The sequence below is a fragment of the Papaver somniferum genome, chromosome 7 (assembly GCF_003573695.1).
Source record: "Papaver somniferum cultivar HN1 chromosome 7, ASM357369v1, whole genome shotgun sequence".
Taxonomy (NCBI): domain Eukaryota; kingdom Viridiplantae; phylum Streptophyta; class Magnoliopsida; order Ranunculales; family Papaveraceae; genus Papaver; species Papaver somniferum.
Genome location: NC_039364.1, coordinates 75,417,906 through 75,439,768, shown reverse-complemented (window position 1 = coordinate 75,439,768; position 21,863 = coordinate 75,417,906). Strand labels below are relative to the sequence as shown.

At 36.2% G+C, this 21,863-nt stretch overlaps 1 protein-coding gene across 2 annotated transcripts; it reads left to right on the top strand.

The window, feature by feature from the left end:
• Positions 1-14,684: 14,684 nt before the first annotated feature.
• LOC113297658 (ubiquitin carboxyl-terminal hydrolase 9-like) lies at positions 14,685-21,331 on the top strand. 2 transcript variants are annotated; one of them, XM_026546213.1, is made up of 14 exons: positions 14,685-14,918; positions 15,029-15,210; positions 15,510-15,764; positions 15,959-16,103; positions 16,224-16,283; positions 16,369-16,464; positions 17,256-17,660; positions 17,821-17,961; positions 18,096-18,266; positions 18,756-19,022; positions 19,122-19,270; positions 19,592-20,092; positions 20,351-20,627; positions 20,783-21,331. In XM_026546213.1, exons 2-14 carry the CDS (start codon positions 15,059-15,061, stop codon positions 20,927-20,929), a joined length of 2,766 nt encoding a protein of 921 aa, XP_026401998.1. In that variant the 5' UTR covers positions 14,685-14,918; positions 15,029-15,058; the 3' UTR covers positions 20,930-21,331. The 2 variants fall into 2 exon arrangements, with proteins under 2 accessions (XP_026401998.1, XP_026401997.1); XM_026546212.1 differs by having other exon boundaries at positions 14,685-15,210.
• The last annotated feature ends 532 nt before the right edge of the window (positions 21,332-21,863 follow it).

Genomic DNA, 21,863 nt, shown 5'->3' with positions numbered 1-21,863 from the left:
AAAGAGCTAGATGGGTTAAGAACCTAATTGATAAAAGTCAATTTCGAACTTGCTCTAATGAAGATACGTCTTAAAGATCGTCTTAATACCGTGTCTGAAGATGCTATCAACTCTGTCAGTCAAAAACTTGAACGTCTAGGTACCAGTGAAGCCTCCATACCTGAACTCTGATCTCTGCCTGAGAGTGATTTTTAGAATTGTTCTTATGTCTAGTAAATCTTCTTTTTATGTTTTTTTTAGAAGAATAACTAGGGTTTGGAATAGCCATTATTGTGAGTACACATAGCTATGTCCAACGATTTTTATCTTCATGTTTTTTAGATTTATTTATTTAAATTCTAAGTTTTTGGAAGATGATTTTTTTTGCAATTTTAATCTTTATGATTTTATATATTGCAAATTGTTATGGGATATGTTGTTTACGTCCGTGAACCTGTGACTGTCCCATACTTGTTCAAAAGTTATCTCTATTATGTAGGTATGAATGTATTGATAGAAGATAGAATGAACTTTTGACATTGCAAAAGTTAAAGCCTTTTATGTCACTGTTTTGATGGAAGAAAGGATAAAACTTTTGTGTACAAGGATTAAGCCTATTGTATGCCATTGTGCGTGCAAATAGTGATGAAAATAGGATGAATCCTTGTCTATTCCGTAGTATTGGTCGATCTCCGATCCACATTTTTGTGCATATAATGTGTTGCTCCATAAGTTTCCTTATGTTTGAGCATGACCAACTAAATTGATCATTCTCTTATGGTTATTTTAGTTGTTGCTCCGTAAGTTCTCTTATGTCGAGCATGACCAATTGAATTGATCACTTTTGTGGTTAATTTGGTTGTGTATTCCAATTGAATTAATTATGTGTTTTCTTGTGATTAATTTAATTGTGCATTTCGATTGGATTAATCATGAATTCTTTTATGAATAATTCAATTGAATACTTTGGATTCAAATTCATGTTTTCATGTGATTTTATTTTGTCCAAAGAAATCCTTCTTTTCTTGTGAAAGTAAGGTCGCCTTTGTTGTTCCTTCGGAGTTGACATTTTGTGGGGGAGAGTTCATATTGAACTTGTGCTTAATTACCGAATCTTTGTGGGGAGTGCGGCTGTGGAATTTTAGGGGTTATCTTGTATCTTTATTAACTCCTTGATGAATGCATTTATCTTCGGCTTTACGATTGCATCTAAATAAGTTGGTATGATATTATCTTTTAGTCATGAAGTATCTCCGTGGAAATTCCATGAGGATCCCACTAGTTTTCGTACCTTTGCCCATTTATATTGACAAAATGGGGGAGAATAATGTGTAATGTGATACTACAAATACATATGGTTTATGTAAGGGGGAGTGGTTTTCATGTTGAGATAAAGTATTGACTAAGGGGGAGTGATGAATATCACCATAGTATTGTTGTCAAAGTTGTGATACAATTGGACTTTGATGTTGTGTAATAATACTATGACACTGTATAACAATGATTCAGAGCATTTTGTTTTCTCATTGTTATAGCTATGGATCTTCAAAAACTATGATGATGAACTTACAACCTTTAGGATCATGGAATACTTGAAAGTGACAAAGATTTCGAGTCGCGTTGAAGATGCCAAGGAGATGAAGCATGTGGATGGGAAGCTACAACTTTTATCTATTTTGTAATCCATGTGTATTGATAGTTTTGTCACTAAAATTGACAAAGGGGGAGATTGTTAGAGCATTGCTCAGTCGAACTCGCATGCGTTACTATCTCAAGCATGTTTGTCAATGTTAGTGATCAAAACTATAAGTCTTGATTTCTAGCCTATTTATAGATGTCTCATACTAGGATATAGAATAGTGTAGTTGAGCTTAGATCTCTCGGCGTTCATCTCTTGAAGACGAAGAACTACTAAGGGGAGCTTGTGGAACTTCTTCGACAAAAGGTATGTGGAGAATTTAACTCATCTATCACTTGGAAAGTCTATTTCTACTATCTCCTACATTGAGACATAAGTCGTGTTACGATATAGTTTTCTCTATACACATTTGAGATTTCGAGCTGAGTATATCTCGCTTACATATTTCTCGAAATATGTGTTGGTAAGCTTTCGCACTTGAACTTGTAGGATCCAAATATAGCACAAGTATTTGTAAGTGTGTGAGATTCATAAAAGGCTGTGCGATAATGTCGCATGGAGAATAGGAAATAAAAGGAAATATGAGCTGTCATCCACTAGGGAGCATCCTATATAAAGAGAAAGGTAGGAGAGAGAAAAAAGACTGGTATTATTATCTTCTTATTCTTCCACAAAAACCATAGAAAGAGAGAGAGCTCCAAATACTCATTAATGGAGTCTCAATGTAATTCATATGTAATTCAATGATCATAGTGAAACCTAACCCCGTGGATGTAGATCAAATTGATCGAACCACGTAAATCTTGTGTCTTATTTTCTATTTTCATTATCTTTATCTTTATTTTCATATCAAATAAGTTTAGATCTAGAAATCATAGTCATGATAATACAAGGGGTGTGTTGTAGGATTTCCTGCAACTACATTTTGGCGCTAGAAACAGGGAACGAGTAAAGGATTTATCCTTCCTGTAACTTGTTGATTCAAGAAATTTTCATGAAGATTAGCTACTGTTCATATTTTTCTAGATCTACAAAATTTAGGTTCAAAAATGGAAATTTTATGGAAGAAATCACACTTTCAGGGAGTAAACATCATCAACAATTCAAAGACATGGAAAGAGTGAGAGAAAAAAATTAGTTGTTGTGGTGAAATTTAAGGAGAAAATGGAAGTTTCAGTGGAAGATTTCCATCTTCAGGAGAAGAAGGAAAATGTGAAAGAAGTTAAGGAAGGACGAAGAAAAGATAAGAGGCAGATGCTGCAATTTCTATCACAAATAGAAATTCGCATAGATGGTTTGAGCTGGAGCGAGTAAGCGATAGGTCACGGGTTCGAATTTCGCAGAGACACATATTTTTCATTTTCTTCTCATTTGCATGGGAGAATAAAAGAATAAGAGAAAAACATTGTGCGTTTATTTCGCAAAGAGATTCTTGGACAGTTGGTCAAGAGAACAATATTTACGTTCGTGGTCGCAAGTTCGAAATTCCCTGCGAGCATAGTTTTTTTCTTTTTACAGATAGCGAAAAAATGAATAATTTCGCAATATTGTTTCATTACTTCGCAAACAAGAGGTAGCATAGTTGGTCAAGCTTCGCTAGAGTGAGTTGTAAGACTCGAGTTCGAATCCCTCATCAAGCTTAATTTTTCGCACATTTTTGAAATCCTAAAGGAGAAGAAATGGAATAAAGTACATCACTGTGTGTTTCTTTCGCAAGCAACAAGTAGCGCAGATGGTCATAGAAGGAGTATGCAAACTAGAGGACATGGGTTCGATTCTCCCTGCGACCAAATAATTCTTGCTTCGCAAATATTCATTTCGCAGAGTTGATATTTGATTACTTCGCGCAGTCTTTGATTATTTCGCAAGAGAGGGTTAGCACAGTTGGTCAGGAGGCATGAATGCAAGCAGTAGGTCGCGGGATCAATTCTTGCTTCTCGCATGTTTATTTTTATTGTGCGAAATTTATACAGAGTTGCCTCTTACACAGTTGGAATTTGATTACTTCGCAAGAACTTTGATTATTTCGCAAAAGAGGCTTAGCACAGTTGGTATGGTGCAAGAAAATCCAAGAAGCAGATTAAGGGTTCAAATCTCACTTCTCACACTTCTTTTTTGCTGCGCGAAATTCATACATTTCAAGGCATTTATTCACTTCTCTGATAACAACAACGACTCACATGAAAGATAAGTACCACTTCCTTGAACATTTTACTTTATACTAAGAACGAATAAAAATATTTTTGATTTGATTTACAAAAAGCGATTCAATCATACGATAACAAAAATTTCAAGATTTCAAAAATTACAAAAATTATTAAGATTTCAAGATTTAGAAAAAAAAAATCCATTTATATATATTTCTAGAATATTTCTTTTACAGAAAATAAAAAAATTTTGATTTGATTTACAAAGATTTCAAGATTTCAAAGATTATAAAGATTACTAAGATTTCAAGATTACAAAGATTTCAAAATTACAAAGATTGCGAGATTTCAAAATTATAGAAAACTGAGAAAATTCAATTTACATATTTCTCTAGAATATTTCTTTTGCAGAGAATAAAAAGATTTTTTATTTGATTTACAAAACGCGATAGAATCGCAGAATTACAAAGATTTCACAACTACAAAGATTTCAGAGTTACCATGTATTAGAATTTATCTTGAATACTTATTTTGATTCAAATGATATGATATTATGATAATGAAAGAATGAATGAAAGAGATGACAGAAATGAAAAGATGAATGAGAGAATAAAGAAACGCGAACATTTTGCAGAAACAAAGAGACGCGAAAATTTCGCAGATATGGGCGAACCTTTATGGCGTACACCCTAGTTCGCGAATAAAATTTCGCAAGAGGCAAGTGTAAGACCTAAAGTACGTCATATAAGGGGGTACCTGTTGCATGGCTTAGGGAAAGGTTACACCGCCCCCGGAACCTGAGTCATGGAGATTTGGGGTCAATAAATCCCATCCGGGAGAGGCACCTTGGATTCTCAGCTTAAGCATATGACTTAGGTTGGGCGACTAAGGTAATAAGGACTCTCCCAAGGAGTGCAGAATCGGATCAAGGCGCCGAGGTACACGGTTGAGTCAAGAGTGTCAGGGGCGTTTGAAGCATCCTTGCCATTCTTGACAAGTCTTGGCTTATACTGGACTCGACCCGAAGAAAACCCCACTTAGGGTGCAGTCTCGTAACTATAAGCCCTATAGGTAAAAGGGATAAGAGGCTTCGAAAACAACTGGTTGTTTTTAAGACCGGATGGGAGGAGATAACCTTGTATGGTAGAAGTACGCCTCCTTGAAGGGGCAACCAGGGGGGAGATAAGGGCGACACCCTCCATTAGGGAGCTGATAAGTGTCTTAAGACGCAAATGTCATGAGGCTTTTTACTCGCAAGGGTATTAAGGCTTGTCATATTTGTGCAACAATCCTGAAGAGGCAATAATACTAGAGAAAAAGATAAGACGAGATCGATGGGTCATTACATGAAAGTGTGAAGACGTCCTGCGATTTCGTCGCAAGACGACAATGTCATGGGGCTTTATTTTCACAAGAATATTTAGGCCTGTCATATTGTCGCAACAATCCTGGAGAGCCAATAATACAAAAGAAAAAGTTAAGGCAAGATCAATGGGTTTTTGCATGAAAGTGCAAGGACGTCCTGCGATTTTGTCGCAATGACAAGAGGTGGCATAATAAGACCTTTAACTAGGAAGGAAAAATAAGACCACATAAGAAAATGAGTAAGCAAGTAAGCTTGCGTTAATGATTATATGTAAGCAAACAAGCTTGCGAATATGTACATGGAAATGAAACTGAGGCAGTGAAGATGCCGCAGACTTGATATTATGATCATACTGTTATGAGATACTAATAGTGCAGGAAAAAGGAAAGATGAAACACAAGTAAGAACTTGTGAGGAACAATAACTACACGAAGAGGAATGCATACACTAAAGAAAAAGCCAGAGAAATGGAGAATAGAGGCAATTTAAAGCTACATCAATTTTAGCGTGCAAAATGAGCTAAGTAACGCAAACATTAGCTATACATTGCAATAGATAAGCATTCTCATCATACAAACATCATACTCGCATCATAAAAGCATTGCATAAGCATTTCATAGCATAAACATCGTATACACATTTCATAACATAATCATCACATAAGCATTATATTCGCACAAGTACTTTACAAAACTGTACGGAATAATATTGCAGAACTTCGCAATAATATCGCAGAATTTTTCAGAATTTCGCAGAATTATTCAGAATTGCGCAGAATTTTTCAGAATTTCGCAGGATTATTCAGAATTTCGCAGGATTATTTAGAATTTCGCAGGATTATTCAGAAATTCGCAGAATGTATCAGAATTTCGCAGGATTATTCAGAATTTCGCAGAATGTGTCAGAATTTCGTAGGATTATTCAGAATGTGTCAGAATTTCGCAGAATGTGTCAGAATTTTGCAGAATGTGATTATTTCGCAGAATGTGATTATTCCGAACGATATGATCATTTCGCTCAATTATTTCGCACAATTATAAGCAACTTGAAGAGATTATACTATCGCATGAGCACAAAACATGAGACAGAGGAAAGATGAGAATGAAGAAACAATTCACACATTCAACATTTTCTCAAAGATTCTACCCTCATAGATAAAGAACAGAGGCAACTATGGATTACCAAGAAAACATTTTATGTTCTTTATCTTCTCGGCAAGAATCACCAAAAATGGAGTAATAATTTCGCATGAATAGAGGCAATACTTATTATTCTCATTCAAGGACGGAAACTTCTTACATTTCAAGAATTGAATATTTTTTATACTTCATCAAGGATACTTCATGCTTCTTATACTTCTTCAAGGATACTTCATACTTCGCATACTTCAAAAGATGATATTTCTTATTTACTTCGCAACATTCCGGAACTTCACAAAAGAATAGAGGCAAGTACGTACTTTTCAAATCTAGTATTCTTTCGCTCGTTCCTTCATCAACAAAGATCAAAGACTACTCCAACAACACGTATCTCGCTCCAACAACTACAACAATGGATTTTTTCCTGAAGATCGCTCTTCAAGCAATATTCAAGAAAAAAGAGGCAAGATGTATGATCCAAATATCGCACAAGTATTTGTAAGTGTGCGACATTCATAAAATGTTGTGTGATAATGTCGCACGGAGAATAGGAAATAAAAGGAAATATGAGCTGTCATCTACTAGGGAGCATCCTATATAAAGAGAAAGGTAGGAGAGAGAAAAAGGACTGGTATTATTATCTTCTTATTCTTCCCCAAAAACCAGAGAAAGAGAGAGAGCTCCAAATACTCATTAATGGAGTCTCAATGTAATTCATATGTAATTCAATGATCATAGTGAAACCTAACCCCGTGGATGTAGATCAAATTGATCGAACCACGTAAATCTTGTGTCTTATTTTCTATTTTTATTTTCATTATATTTATCTTTATTTTCATATCAAATAAGTTTAGATCTATAAATCATAGTCATGATAATACAAGGGGTGTGTTGTAGGATTTCCTGCAACTACAGAACTCATCTGACTGTCTAGTTGATTCTCTAGAAAGTATATTGGAGTAAGTCCTCTCAGATTTCCAAAAGAATTGTTGGGTGTGGTTATTAGACCCCCACATTTTCAAAATCTAATATCTTCAAATGTAGCCTTCGTCTCTCATAAAATATTTAAAATTGTACAAAAACATATAAGAAATTCGGGTATATTAGTTATATATCCCTAGTTTTAATACCCTACAAATATATCCTTATATTATACAATAATAAATATATCCCTACTTTTTAATAACCTTATCCATTTAAAATTAGATTACCTTAATACCCTCACCCATATAATATTTTTCTTTATTTCAAAATGGAACAAATTTCTTCCTCTATCACTTCACCACCACCACTAGCACCACCACCACCAACATTCAACTACCATTCTACCACCACCTACCAACCGCCACCACCACTCCTTCACCACCACCATTACACCACCACTAATCCTCCACCACCATTAGTCCATCGCCGCCGCCACCACTAGTCCGCCGCCGCCGCCACTGGTTCAGATATTTTTGTATCAACAACAGTAGTTGATCCAAATAAAAATAGAACCAACAGTAGAAGTTGATCCAATTTAGGGGATCAACAATGGTAGTTGATCCCAAAAAAAAAAATCAACAGTAAAAGTTGATCCATGTAAATGGAGTGACTTGGCGTGAGTCGAACACGCATCATCTGACATGGAGTCAGTCATGCTACCATTGCACCACAAGTTCAACATTGGAAGAAATTTACATGATTTAAACTACAAACATGATTATACTTATCCAAGGAAATATTGTCAACAATAGGAGTTCAAAGGATCAACAACAATAGTTGATCCCATAAAAAATTGGGTCAACAACAAGAGTTGATCGCATAAATGGATCAACAACCGTAGTTGATCCCATAAAAATTTGGGTCAACAATAAGAGTTGATCCCATAAATGGGATCAACAACAGTAGTTGATCCCATAAAAACTGAATCAAGTAGGTTTACTGAAAGGACAATTGCTATACCTGGAACACCATCAACAAGTGCAACCAAAATCACACCCAATCTCCACCACAATCACACTCAAACTCCACCACCAACATCACCACAAACATCCGGAACCACCAATATTTATTAAAAAAACACCACCAACCACAAAAACATTACCAACCCTACTGAATCTATTACCAAAAATATTACTACCAACACACACCACCGCCACTACTGAATTAGGTCAAAACGATGATACATATACCATTAATTTTGAAATCCAACAATTTTCAATATCAATAAATTCATGTATTGCGACAACTTAGTTTACACTATGTTACATCATAAAAACAAGATTCAAATTAAATGGATATTTCTAGGTTTTTTGATACAAACCCGATCCATCACTCTCTCCGAAATTCGTAAAATTAGTATTCACAAATTTCAGATCTGAAATCGGTTAATTAAAACTTTTGATTGATGTAAATCTCAAATCTGAATTGTAACGATGGAGACGGTAGTGGTGGTTCTGGTGGTGTTGGTTGTCGTTACGTTTATAGAGACAGTGGTGGTGGTTGCAGCGATGGAGTTGGTGGTCGTCGGTTCGGGTGATTTTTATCTGCTGATGAAACGAAGAAGGGGAAGAAAGATGAAAAAGGTTAAATAATGGATATCATGAATTATATTTTTATTAAAAATTTCAATTACACCACTATGGATATTTGTGAAGACCCAAAGGGGGAGTCATTGGGAGATTGTGCAGTAAAGCATCCTTTGATATTTCATTGGGAGATTGTGCAGTAAAGAATCCTTTGATATTTCAAAAATTATTGAAGAGTTCAAATTTACTTGGGATCTTAAATGGGGAGTCCATATCAAACTTTATGACAAGAGGAGAAATTACTATGAGTTCCATCTAAGAGAAACTGAAGACTTTCATCTGCTGAAACAAGGAGGAGCATGGAATATACTAGGAAAAATGATAGTTCTTGTTGAATGTACCATTCAAGGACCACAACACATTGATGAGGAGTTTCTTCAAAACAAAGATTTGGATGCACATTAAAAACACTCTTGTAGGCTTCATCAATGAAGAAGATCTCACAAAAATTTGTGCACCAGCTGGTAAGTATCTAAAACATAAGAACCCATATGGTAGAAACCATGACGAAAAAAATGTGGAGTGCCTGGTGGAAATAAGGGTCCAACATAACCTTCCGTTTGGATCTGAAGTTTACAAGGATCTCTTTGCTAAGCCTGAATGGCTTGAGTTCTCTTACAAACTGTTTAATCTGAAGATCTGTAAAACATGTAGATGGTTGGATCATTCAACCAAATCTTGTGAACGGGAGAACGAAAATCAACTGATTGAAGAAGAGATACTTCACCCAGCTGCAAACAAGGATAAGACAATCACGAAGGAAAATCAAAAGGAAACCCAAAGGAAATCATACTCATGGTCTACTCCTTCCATCCATTTTAGGGCGGGTGAGTCAAGTTCTAACAACAACCGTGATAATCCATTCGATTTAACTGAATCGGATTCAACTAGGATTACAAGTGGGCCGACAAAGATTAAAGCTACTGAAGTCAATGAAATCACTGCTCAACAGCTAGCAAAAGCCCAAAAAAAAGTCAACCCGAACAAGAATCCGAAAAAAGCAAACCCGAACCCGAATCAAAAACACAAAAAGTCTAATGAAAGACAATCTCCATCGATGAAATTGAAAAAAAAAAAAGAAAACCCTAGTTGATCCTCTGGGAAAACTAGGAGAAATCAATCCCCCATTCTGTAATCAAAATCTTACTGCCTACGGTGATGATCCGATTCACCCTATTTTCAGGCCTTTCCAAAACAAAAACTTCTCAGCTTTCTTATCGATCCAAAATAAAAGAAAGATTGAATTGTGGATCATAAGAAAATTTAGCTACCCCGAAATTTCGTATTTCTGGCAGTTCATAAGCATGATTTCCTGGAATTGTTAGGGTTTAGGTAGACTAAAAACTAGACACATCCTGCTAGATATTCTAAATAAGGAGAATCTTGATATTCTATTTCTATCGGAAACCAAACAACAAAATAAAGAGATGAACAAAATTTTGAGATTGGTCAATGTGCATAATTTCTTTCTTGTCCCACCTAGAAGGAGTGCTGGAGGTCTCTGCCTTATTTGGAAAAACAATGTTAACATTAAAATAGACGATCATGCCCACAACCATATAAATGCTACTATTACTGATACCATAAATAATAGTAGTTGGATTCTAACCCGCTTCTATGGCAGCCCATATAGGAAATTGAAGCTTAATTCTTGGAATATTATAAAACAAATGGCACATTCAGTTAACAAACCTTGGATAATCATTGGTGATCTAAATGTTGTTCTTCATGAGGAAGAAAAGAAAAGCAGATTTCCTTTTAAGAAAATTGAAGCCAAAATCTTTAACAATCTTATAAATAAATGCAATCTTGTTGACCTTGGTTTTACTGGTTATACCTATACTTGAAATAACCATAGACATGAGGATGAAAACATAGAACAAAGACTTGATAGGGCCATCGTGAATGATAAATGGATTAGGAAGTTTCCTAACTCTATCATAAAACATTTAGGACCATTAACCTCTGACTATGTCCCTATAAAACTTAACTTGTATAATCACCGAGATAATGGGCCTACCCCATTTAAATATTTTGGTGAGTGGATAAAGCATGAGGACTGCAAAGCCCTAATTCAGGAAAGCTGGAACTCTACTGTTAGTGGGTCTTCATCTTATAAGGTAAACAAGAATCTTAGAAACGTTAAACATATCCTCAGAGCTTGGAACAAAACTAATTTCGGGAATATAAACAGTAACATAGAAAATATAAAGCAAAAAATGGATAAAACAAACACTAATGTCAACTATCATAACAGACTGAAGTGTTAGCAAACCTAAGATCTGTACTTGCTAAATGGTACGCTATAAAAGAAATTTTTTGGAAAGACAAAAACAAGGATCAAAATCTAGCCTTAGGAGACAGACACTAAATATTTTCATACGAAAACTAAGCAGAGATTTAGACGAAATAGAATAGATACAATAAAAACTGATGCTAATGTCTGGCTTACTTCCAAAGAGGAAATTGCTGAGTGCATCTCATAAACTTAATTCCTACTAGTGTCACTCAAATTGCTAATGATATGTTATGTGCTATTCCCTTAGAAAGTGAAATAAAAAGACCCTGTTTTCCATGGATCCTGATAAAAGTCCGGGGCCAGATGGTTTCCCACCTAACTTCTTTCAACAAAATTGGGAAGCCGTTGGTGCTTACCTGACTAAAATGGTTCAATCTTTTTTCGAAACGAGTTTTATTTCTAAAGAAATGAATGCCTCATTCATCTCTTTAATTCCTAAGACTTTGAACCCCATTTCCCCTATGGAATTGAGACCTATAGCTTTAGCTAATACCAACTACAAGGTGATTTCAAAACTTATGTCAGGAAGAATGAAAGGCATCATATGAAAAATCATTTCTCCTTATCTGTCCGCTTTTATCCCTGGCAGGAAGATAGCGGAGAATATTACTCTAGGTCAGGAAATTATACATAAGATGAAAAATTCTAAATCTAAGAAAGGCTTTATGGGACTAAAGATTGACATGTCTAAGGCATTCGGCAGAGTCGAATGAGACTTCTTAATCAAATTTATGACTAGAATGGGCTTTAACAAAAATTGGCGTAACTTGGTTCACCAGTGCATTTCGACTACTTCCCTTTCAGTGTTACTTAATGGTTCACCTACTACTTTTTTTAAACCTTCTAGGGGCATGCGTCAGGGAGATCCAATCTCCCCCTATCTCTATCTTATTTGTATTGAAGCTCTCTCTAGAACCATCCAGAATGTGAAAATAAATGCCTGATCAATGGTATAAAACTGGTTCATAATGCCCCATCGCTAAGTCATTTTCTCTTTGCTGATGACTGCCTAGTCTTCTGCAAGGTTAGTGAAACCTCCTGTCAAAATTTGGTTACTCTGTTTAATAACTTCAGTCCTGCTTCGGGTCAACTCATTAACTTGAGTAAGTCTGTAGTTTTTTTTAGCAAAAAACGGAAACTAGTACTCGTAGGAGAGTTAAAGAAATATTAGGTGTCACATATATTCCTTTAACTGACAAGTATCTAGGTTCCCCTTTGTTTACTAATAGATATAAAATCCAGTGTTTTGAACCATTACTTGAAAATTTGAGGAACATGATAGTTGGATATGATGGAATCAATTTAAACAATGCAGGAAAAACTGTCATGATAAAAAATGTAGCTTCGTCTATTTACGTGTATCAAATGAATTGCTTTAGAATACCAGTAAAAATATGTGATCAAATAACTAAACTGCAGAGAAACTACTGGTGGGGAAAAAATGAAAATGAATTGAATGAAAACGGGAAAAAGGGAGTTTGTTTAAAAAATTGGATTGCTATCTGTAAAACTCTGGAAGAAGGAGGTCTATGTATAAAAAATGTTAAAAACTTTAACAAAGCCATGATAGCTAGGATGGGATGGAATCTAAATCAGAATCCTGACTCACTTTGTGCTACTATTATGAAAGCCAAATATTATCCTATCTGCGACTTACTCCACATAAACAGTAAACCAAATAAAAATGACAGTTGGTTAGGGAAAGGGTTACTAACTGGGATCGATCAATTAAAAAAATTTTGCTTCTGGGAGCTAGGAAATTGGAGAAATATTGACATTTGGCAGGATAGTTGGATTCCAGAGACTGGATTCCTTATCCAAAGAAACTGCATTGCCACTTAGGATCTTAGTAAAGTAAGTGACCTGATAACAGATCACAAAACATGGGACCTTGTTAAACTGGCCAGATGCTTTGATACCCAAACAATAGAAAAAATCGTGAACATTAGAATTCCAATAGAAGAGAAAAATACGCCAAGATGGAGCTTAAACAATAAAGGTACGTTCTCTGTAAAATCTTTGTATAATCGTATAAACTCTAATGGAAATGCTGAGCCCAAATGGAATAGAATATGGAGAATGAAGACAACACCGGCTATTAAGAACTTCATTTGGAAGGCAGCACATTCCATCCTCTCTAATAGCATGCGAGTGGCAGCTGTCCTTCCATATATTGATACTAAGTGTTAGCTATGTAACGAAAGCCAAAAAACTCTTACTCATTTATTTCTGCACTGTAACTATGCTACTCAGGTATGGATGCATTTCAATTTTGACATAAAATACATTAAAAATGAACAACAAATTTTCATGAATGGTTAACCAATTGTTTTGAAAATACATATAGGGGAACCTATGACATAGACTGGCAGGTTATATGTAGTATCGTAATTTGACATATATGGAAAGTTAGATGTGATGTGGTCTTTAAAAAGAAAAGACAGAATAGTGTAACCACTGCCGACAACATTATTAAACTCATAAACAGCTACAATCTGGACAACAAACCAGACCATAATATAATGGAAGATCTATACTGTAACTCTTTGAATGATGTTGTTCTTCAGATTCAGAAGCACCCTGTTGAAAAAACTATTTATGACATGAATCTGAAAATTCACACTGCCTTATCCATGATAGATTCAAACTCCAGAACATGCATTGGTCTAATGCTGGTTGATCATACAAGTACAGTCAGAGAAGCAAGAGGCATCTATGCCAACAGTACAACGGCTAGAAAGGGCTGGAGCTGAAGCAACTTTCCAATGGGCAACATGTTGGAGTGGGCACAAAATTTCTTTTAAAAGTGACCCGGAACCGACTCTGATGCTATTGGTGGGAATGTATGCGGAGGCACGCAGACAAAGATATGTGATCAGTGAAGATTTCGGAAAAACAACCAAGTTCGAAATGAATTTTAGAGTTCAAGATTTCAGTTTAGTTAAGAAAGCAGATATCATGTGGGCAGCAAATCTATCTTCCTTTTTTTTGTTGTAACAAATATCATATCAAGCATACCTGGGTTGACCACAACCTATGGACTTTATTAACCTACTTGAACATTCAACAATGGAACCAAAATGTAATGACTATCCGTAACTCTGATTACAGAACATCTGGAAGTCCTACATATTTGTACAGAGGTTTTTTAGGCCTCCTTTTTTTATAAAAAAAAGAAAAGAAATGTGCATTATTATCAAAAAGAAAAAAAGAAAAAAATAAGGACAATAATTCAATTTTCACTAAGAAATTATTACAAATCGTGTTCCACCGTTTAGTACACCGAATAACATATCCCTTTCGTCTATAGTGCTAGTGAGAGATAGGCAGTTCAATTCCTACCCGGTAGGATCTCCTATTTTCTTTTTTTCAAAGTGAGATGGGAATCATATCGTTCGGATGGCGGCGTAATATTTTTGATCGAGTTGCCAAACGCTTCAGGTTCAGGAATACATAATCTCCAAGGGCAAATTTGGGACTAGAAAAGTAAAAAACAAGACCAATCGTTATTTCTCGTCTTCCCCTATGCTATCGGAAACAGCGACGACACTAAAAAATAAATATTTTAGAAGGGAAAACAAATAAAATCTTTTAGAAGGGGAAAACGTTGAGAGGAAACATTCCAGAAATTTCTACCCTAGATCAAGCTTTACCTGCCGTCTAGGTTTTCAAAATTTGTTCTACAAAATTTATTCATCGTTTGAATCAAATTCGAATTCGAATCTCTGTTTGGTTTTTTATTGTTTACTCAATCTTTAAGGAGGATTCCTATACGTAAGGTATTATTCCATCAGATCCTTTTCCCAATTCAAACAATTTGGTACATAGTTGAAGAAATTTCAAAAACTTGGTGAGCTTCTTGTAGTTGATCTTTTTGTGGAGTTATTAGGTTAAGCTGAAGGGAAATCTTGAAAACACTATGACGATTCCTGAATCAGGATGTTATATGGACAATGAGACAAGTTGTTTGCCTTGTACACCGGAGGAAGAGAAACGGGTTGTTGACGAATTAACAAAAGAGGCGGAATCTAATTTGAAAGAGGGGAATTTATATTATGTTTTATCTAACAGGTATTTTTTTCTCTGTTTACATATATTTGTATTTGCATGTGATTAATACGCCCATAAGAAAGAAAAGCTGAGTTTCCAGCACCGCTGAAGAGATGGGATTTGTAGACCAAAATAGATATATATGGATATCTATTGAAAAAACAATTAAACCTTTTCCACACCTAACATTGCATAAAAACCCTGAAATTGTACGATGAATGTGAAGAACTTGTGTAGGAACAGAATTGGTGTTTCACTAGTCTTTCATAAACTGTTGAATGCATTTTCATCTAGGTCTTTATACTGCTATGTGTCTGCAGGTGGTATATGGATTGGCTGAGATACACTGGGCAAGACACGGGTGATAATATGTTTGGTCATTTCATCGGTCCTCTTTCTTGCAATGGGGTTGACTCAAAGACACCTATTAGACGACCTGGACAAATTGATAATTCTCATTTACTTTTGGATGGGAGTGATGTTGATGGGATTGATTTGGACATGCATAGAACCTTGGAAGAAAGGCGTGATTATGTTTTGGTACCTCAAGAAATTTGGAAGAAATTTCACGATTGGTAAGATTTATGTATATACCTCAGATTTTGCAAGTTCAGTGGCGCAAATTATTCTGCTTAAAATTTCATGGCCCGCTTTGAGATCTTCTAGTCTGTTTTTCCCTACATGCAGTTCCAAGAATGCACCTGATTTTCTCGATTACTGTGGTACCTTACATGATAACTTGCAACTTCTGATGTTATTCTATCCCCAGGTACAAAGGTGGACCAGCACTCCCTAGAAAACTTATTTCTCACGGTGTTGCTCACAAGAGTTATTCTGTGGAGGTCTATCCTCTTTCTTTGAAGTTAACTGATTCTAGAGATGACAAAAAGTATATTATCCGGATAAGTAAGAAGGTATCAGTTATTAAGATCCTCTGTTAACGACTCTTGTCACTATAGCACTTGAATAAGAATTTAGATTCTGTAGAATTCGTTTGGCTAGATCTGCTTATCTGGATATGTACACTGTAACAGGAATCTGTGCGTGCACTTTACAACAAGGTTTGCAGTCTTCTTGATCTTGACCCAGAGAAGGTATATATCGCCTTGCTTTGTTTTATTCTTGGGCTGATATTGCTGTCAGGATATTATTACAAGTAGTAAGAATTTACCTTTTCAGGTTGGTATCTGGGACAACTTCAATGGCAGGAAACATAAATTGTTGACTGTTTCCGATGAAGACCTGGAAGAAGCTTGCCTGCAAATTGACCAGGATGTGAGTTCCTTAGAAACAGTAACTTAACAGTTAATTATATTTAGAATCTTTATAAACAAGCACCAAAAAAAAAAAAAAACATTGCCAAAACAGATATCCCCCATTTTAGGAAAATTATTAACCTAAATTGCACGAATGCCATCGATCACATGGGAGCTTAGTTAGCAATTTGGCGTATTATTCACGAATAATTTGTGAATACTACCAAATATTTTGGGAACTTACTAAAGGTGCTCTCATTTGAAACCCTGTTTTAGAAACTCTTTTTGCAAACCAAAAGATTTAAACGTGCATTATGCAAATTTTGCTCAACTCGTCCAAATATTTGGGTCCACTAGTTTCTTTACATCTCATTTGGGAACTTCATCTGTGTTAGTAAATTTAGGGGGTCCACCCCATGAAATAAGGTGTACTGCTTAGTAGTTTGATTTGGTTGGGAATACAGGAATGTCACGTATTTCCGAGTTTTTTCTGAATCACGCATTTTTAAACGAATAGTTGACCACGTTTACTTTTTGCTTCTGATTAGTATGCGGATTTTTCCTGGTCCGAATTTTTACTGTATGGTGAATTGCTAACTGGGCACGGGACTATGGGAGTAGGTCTCACTAAAAAGCCCTAAAATAGAAAACTGGTTTTGGCGATGTTTAGATTCACAATGTATGAATAGTTTTTTTTTTTTTGTATTTATGTATTATTACATCATGTTCAGATTCCTTGCACCTTTGGAAAGCATTTCCCCAAAGTTGGTCATATCCATTTGGGTCTTTATTGGTAATTCCATCCTGCAGATTCTCTTGGAAGTGCAAAGTGAAGGATTTCACAGTTCTCGTTCAGGGATGGACTCAACAGGAAATGAATTAGCTTTGGTAGCAGTTGATCCTCCATCGACATCTACATCAATTGCTGGAGGCCCTGCAGTTTCTAACTCCAATGGCTACTCATCGGGATTTGGATATAATATTATTAAAGGAAATGGTTTGAACTTGCCATTTACCACTGCAGACGATGGAAATGATATATTGAGCAGCGTGAAAAAATGTGGTGGAGGAGGGTTGGCTGGTTTGCAGAACCTTGGAAATACTTGTTTTATGAACAGTGCTCTCCAATGTCTAATTCACACGCCTCCCTTGGTTGAGTATTTCCTGCAGGACTACACTGAGGAGATCAACAAGCAAAATCCTTTAGGATTGCATGTACATACTTTTTTCACTTTTTTAGTTATCTCCTTACTATATCTCGCTAAACATTTTTATTCTTTTCGAATTGCTTTGAATTCCTATTCACTCTGGACTTTTATGTTTCTTTTAGTATTATATACCTCGTAAGGTTTCTAATTCTGTTCCAGCTGTGCAGGGCGAGCTTGCAATTGCATTTGGTGAGTTGCTGAGGAAAATATGGTCCTCTGGACGGGCACCAATTGCTCCCCGTGCATTTAAGGGAAAGCTTGCTCGTTTTGCTCCTCAGTTTAGCGGATATAACCAGCACGACTCACAAGTTAGTACAGATTCAGAAACTTCCACTCTCACTTGCTAATTGTTTTATTGTGGCTTGGGAGGCCTTAAGCCAGTTTACACAGGTATCTAATGTAACTTCATATTCTGTTGGCTGCTTGACTTGGTTTTCTGCAGGAACTTCTTGCTTTCTTATTGGATGGACTGCATGAAGATTTGAATCGTGTCAAGAAGAAGCCCTACATTCAAGCGAAGGATGCAAATGGCCGACCTGATTGGAAAGTAGCTAATGAATGTTGGCAAAACCACAAAGCTCGAAATGATTCCGTAATTGTAGATGTTTGCCAAGTAAGTGGCTCTTATTTATTTTTTAATATCTTCAGATCTAGAATGAAACCTTTCAATTTATCAGCTACTTGAAACTCCTTGCTGAATGGATTTTATTCGTGATTAGTCTATCTATTCACATTTCTAGATACTAGTAGTCCGCGCTTAGGTGCGTCAATTACTATCCTTTTAATGCTTTACAAGCTCTGAAGGTGTTTTATACAGATAAGATGAGACATTATTTGTGGTTCTCATCAACAGCTTTTTCCTTAATCAATTTTTTAATTTTTTGAGCAAAAGCCGCAAAATCTGTCTCTTTCTAATTGTTTCCAAAAACTTATGAGGGTTTTTCAATGTAATTTAAATACCTGATTGTATTTTTGGTTTTATGTTGTATGTTCAAGATCAACTTAATGCATTTATTAGTTTGAGTTACTCCCAGCATGTGCAAATATATTTTCAGTTGAATCAGTATGGCTACTTACAATAAGAAATGGTGTCAATTATCAGGGTCAATACAAGTCAACACTGGTTTGCCCAAGCTGCAGCAAGATATCAGTAACTTTTGACCCCTTCATGTACTTATCACTCCCATTGCCATCTACTGTCACGAGGTCTATGACGATAACTATTCTGTATGGTGATGGAGGTGCTCTTCCCATGCCTTTCACTGTTTCTGTTTTAAAACACGGTTGCGTGAAGGATCTCATTCAGGCCTTGAGTGATGGTCCTGATGGATGCTGCTTAAAGAGTGATGAAAAATTATTGCTTGCAGAGGTACATTAGTGAATATCCTTTACATGGATTTCTGATTAATTTTATACTTTGATCTGGGTGATCCATAAATGTTATGCTGACGCAATAGGTTTCTTTCAGGTTGATGACCATCACATACATCGGTACCTGGACAACCCCTATGAACAATTATCTAGTATAAAAGATGATGATCACATTGTAGCCTATAGAGTTCCTAAAGTGCCAGAGAAATTAACTAGGCTTGAAATAATCTTCCGAAGTAAACAAAAGTAAGTTCCTTGGTTGGATTGAATCATTTTGACTAGTTTATGTGTATATCATGATTCGTAATGATTTAGATCCAAGGTGTTTCTCTCTCTCTCTCTCCTTTTTTTTTTCTTTCTTGGTGTGTTCCTTCTGTGGTCGGAAGCGTTATCTTTACGCAAAATAGGTTGGAATAGAACTGTGATATTCATTTGGTGGTGTGTTTTGGCTAGAACTACGATTATGTTCTCTTATTGCACCGTCTTGATTTGTTCTGTCTTTTTAGAAAATTACTTATGATTGATATGATTGTTTTATCCCTCAGTTGACTAGATATTTGCTTACAGATGTATGTCAGACATATCCAATGGGGCGGATTCAGAGCTTTTGGGAACACCATTAGTTTCTTGTTTTGCTGACGGCCTGCTTACTGGAGCTGACATTCAACCTTTGGCGCATAAGATGCTAGTGCCTTTGATGAGAACAACATCTGCTTCTCCTTCGAATCAGGTCCAAACAAATGCTGCTTCCGGAGATGCCATGGAACTTGAGGAGGCATTTAATGGGGATTCTTCGCCTTTCCATCTCTGGTTAACAGATGAGAAGGGTACGTCCTGCCATCCTATTGACAATGCACGCGTCTTCGAACAGGGTCAAACTGTAAGGGTTCTGTTGGAATGGTCTGACCGAGTACGTGAGTTGTATGATGTTAGCTACATAGAGAATCTTCCAGAGGTTTACAAGACGACAGGGTATATTGCCAAAAAAAATAAGCATGAAGCTGTTTCCTTGTTTTCATGCTTGGAAGCCTTCTTGAAAGAGGAACCCCTAGGACCTGATGACATGTGGTAGGATTCCCCCCCCCCCCCCCCCCCTTTGGTTTTGCACTTATTTTAAATCCACATTGTAAGAATGTGATTGTTGATCCAGTTGTAATACGGGTCATGAGAATTCTCACGTTCTGTTGGTGTGCCTCAAATGGTTGTTCATAATCAACCCCACAAGCATATGAGCAGGTTGCAACTTGCAAGGTTGCTAACCGATCTCATTGTCCACCTTGCTCTTTTTTCCGTATTTTAATCATTTAATTTATTGGTTAATGCTAGGTATTGCCCTGCCTGTAAGGAACACCGACAGGCTACAAAGAAGCTAGACTTATGGAGACTACCGGAAATTCTTGTTTTTCACTTGAAACGATTCTCTTATAGCCGTTATTTGAAGAACAAACTTGATACTTTTGTGAACTTTCCAGTTCGGAATCTTGATATAAGCAAGTATGTGATGAGCAAGGATGATCCTCCTCAATCTCATGTGTATGAGCTCTATGCCATCAGTAATCACTATGGTGGCCTAGGTGGAGGCCATTACTCGGCATATGCGAAGGTACGGACTGGACTAGATTTGCTTTTTTCATTGTTATTTGATTGCGTAGCCGTTCTCATCATTGGTTACGTCCACAATGCTGATGGACTTGGACTTACTTGGTGATTTGAATAGGACTAATGCTCTTAATATTGATTTTGTTTTGAATGCCGCAGCTTGAGGGAGACAAATGGTACCATTTTGATGACAGCCACGTTTCTTCCGTAAGTGAAGATGAAATCAAGACATCAGCAGCTTATGTGCTGTTCTATCGAAGAGTTGAGAAGCCAGTATCTGTAGTAGGAGATGCATCCAACATCTGAATGCTGCCCTTGTTTTGGGGAATGTGATTTTTATTTATTTTTCTGGCCTGTCAAATAGGTTCTAATATGTTATTCATTTACAATCAACCGCTACGAGTCACGAACATCAAGTAACATTAAGGGGGTTTCTTGTAGTTACTGTTTTTAGTCAGACAGCAATCAACTTGGTTTTGGTGGATATGGTGCAACAGAAGAAAAAGGTTGGAGTCGGGGTGGAGAAATACGTCTTATTTTACTAGGATAATACTGGGTTTAGCTAAATTTTGAGATAATTGTTCCCGCATCAGATGTTCCAGGGGCTTACTGGATTGGATTTGGGGATAGAAAAATAGAATTGATCACTATCATTCACCCATTGTTTATATATATTCTATGCAAACGCAGTTTTTTTTTTCCTTTCCCGGAGCATGTCTTGTGTTTTGCTTTGGATTGGGGTGTAATATCACGACCACATGTTCAAACATCGAATTTCTCAGCCAGTACAAGCTGCTTGCCTCGGATTCCATGAGAGCTTCTAATAAGAATTAGAATAAAATTTCCTTTAGGTACTCATAGCAGTAGCTATTTGTAATCAAGCTATCTAGCCTCTTTAACTCTGGATTGAGACTAATAGTCTCCATATGGCTAGGATATCATTTCGAGATTTTATATCCGTTGCATTCTGGTTTATCTTTCCTTCGGGGATGAATCGCTGTGCTGTGGAAAATGCATCATTCATTCCTAATATCCGGGTGAAGCTCATTGAAGTTTGCAATTATGATGCAACAAAGGGTTTATAGTTTTTAACTGGTTTTTGTTTCTTTAGGAAACGACCAAATCATATAATCTTGGCCACCAGTTGGTAACCCGCGGGGATTAATAACAATCCAGAAATCCATTGAGAACCTCAACCATTTGACACTAATTTCATCCAACGCATTCACTAGCGAAAGTA

What these genes read in the sequence shown, in the direction of transcription:
- LOC113297658 (XM_026546213.1), top strand. Translation starts at nt 15,059, where the DNA reads ATGACGATTCCTGAATCAGGATGTTATATGGACAATGAGACAAGTTGT. An exon ending in GCCTGCAAATTGACCAGGAT is followed by an intron (nt 16,465 to 17,255) that starts GTGAGTTCCTTA and finishes TCCATCCTGCAG; the next exon opens with ATTCTCTTGGAAGTGCAAAG. An exon ending in AAAAATTATTGCTTGCAGAG is followed by an intron (nt 19,023 to 19,121) that starts GTACATTAGTGA and finishes GGTTTCTTTCAG; the next exon opens with GTTGATGACCATCACATACA.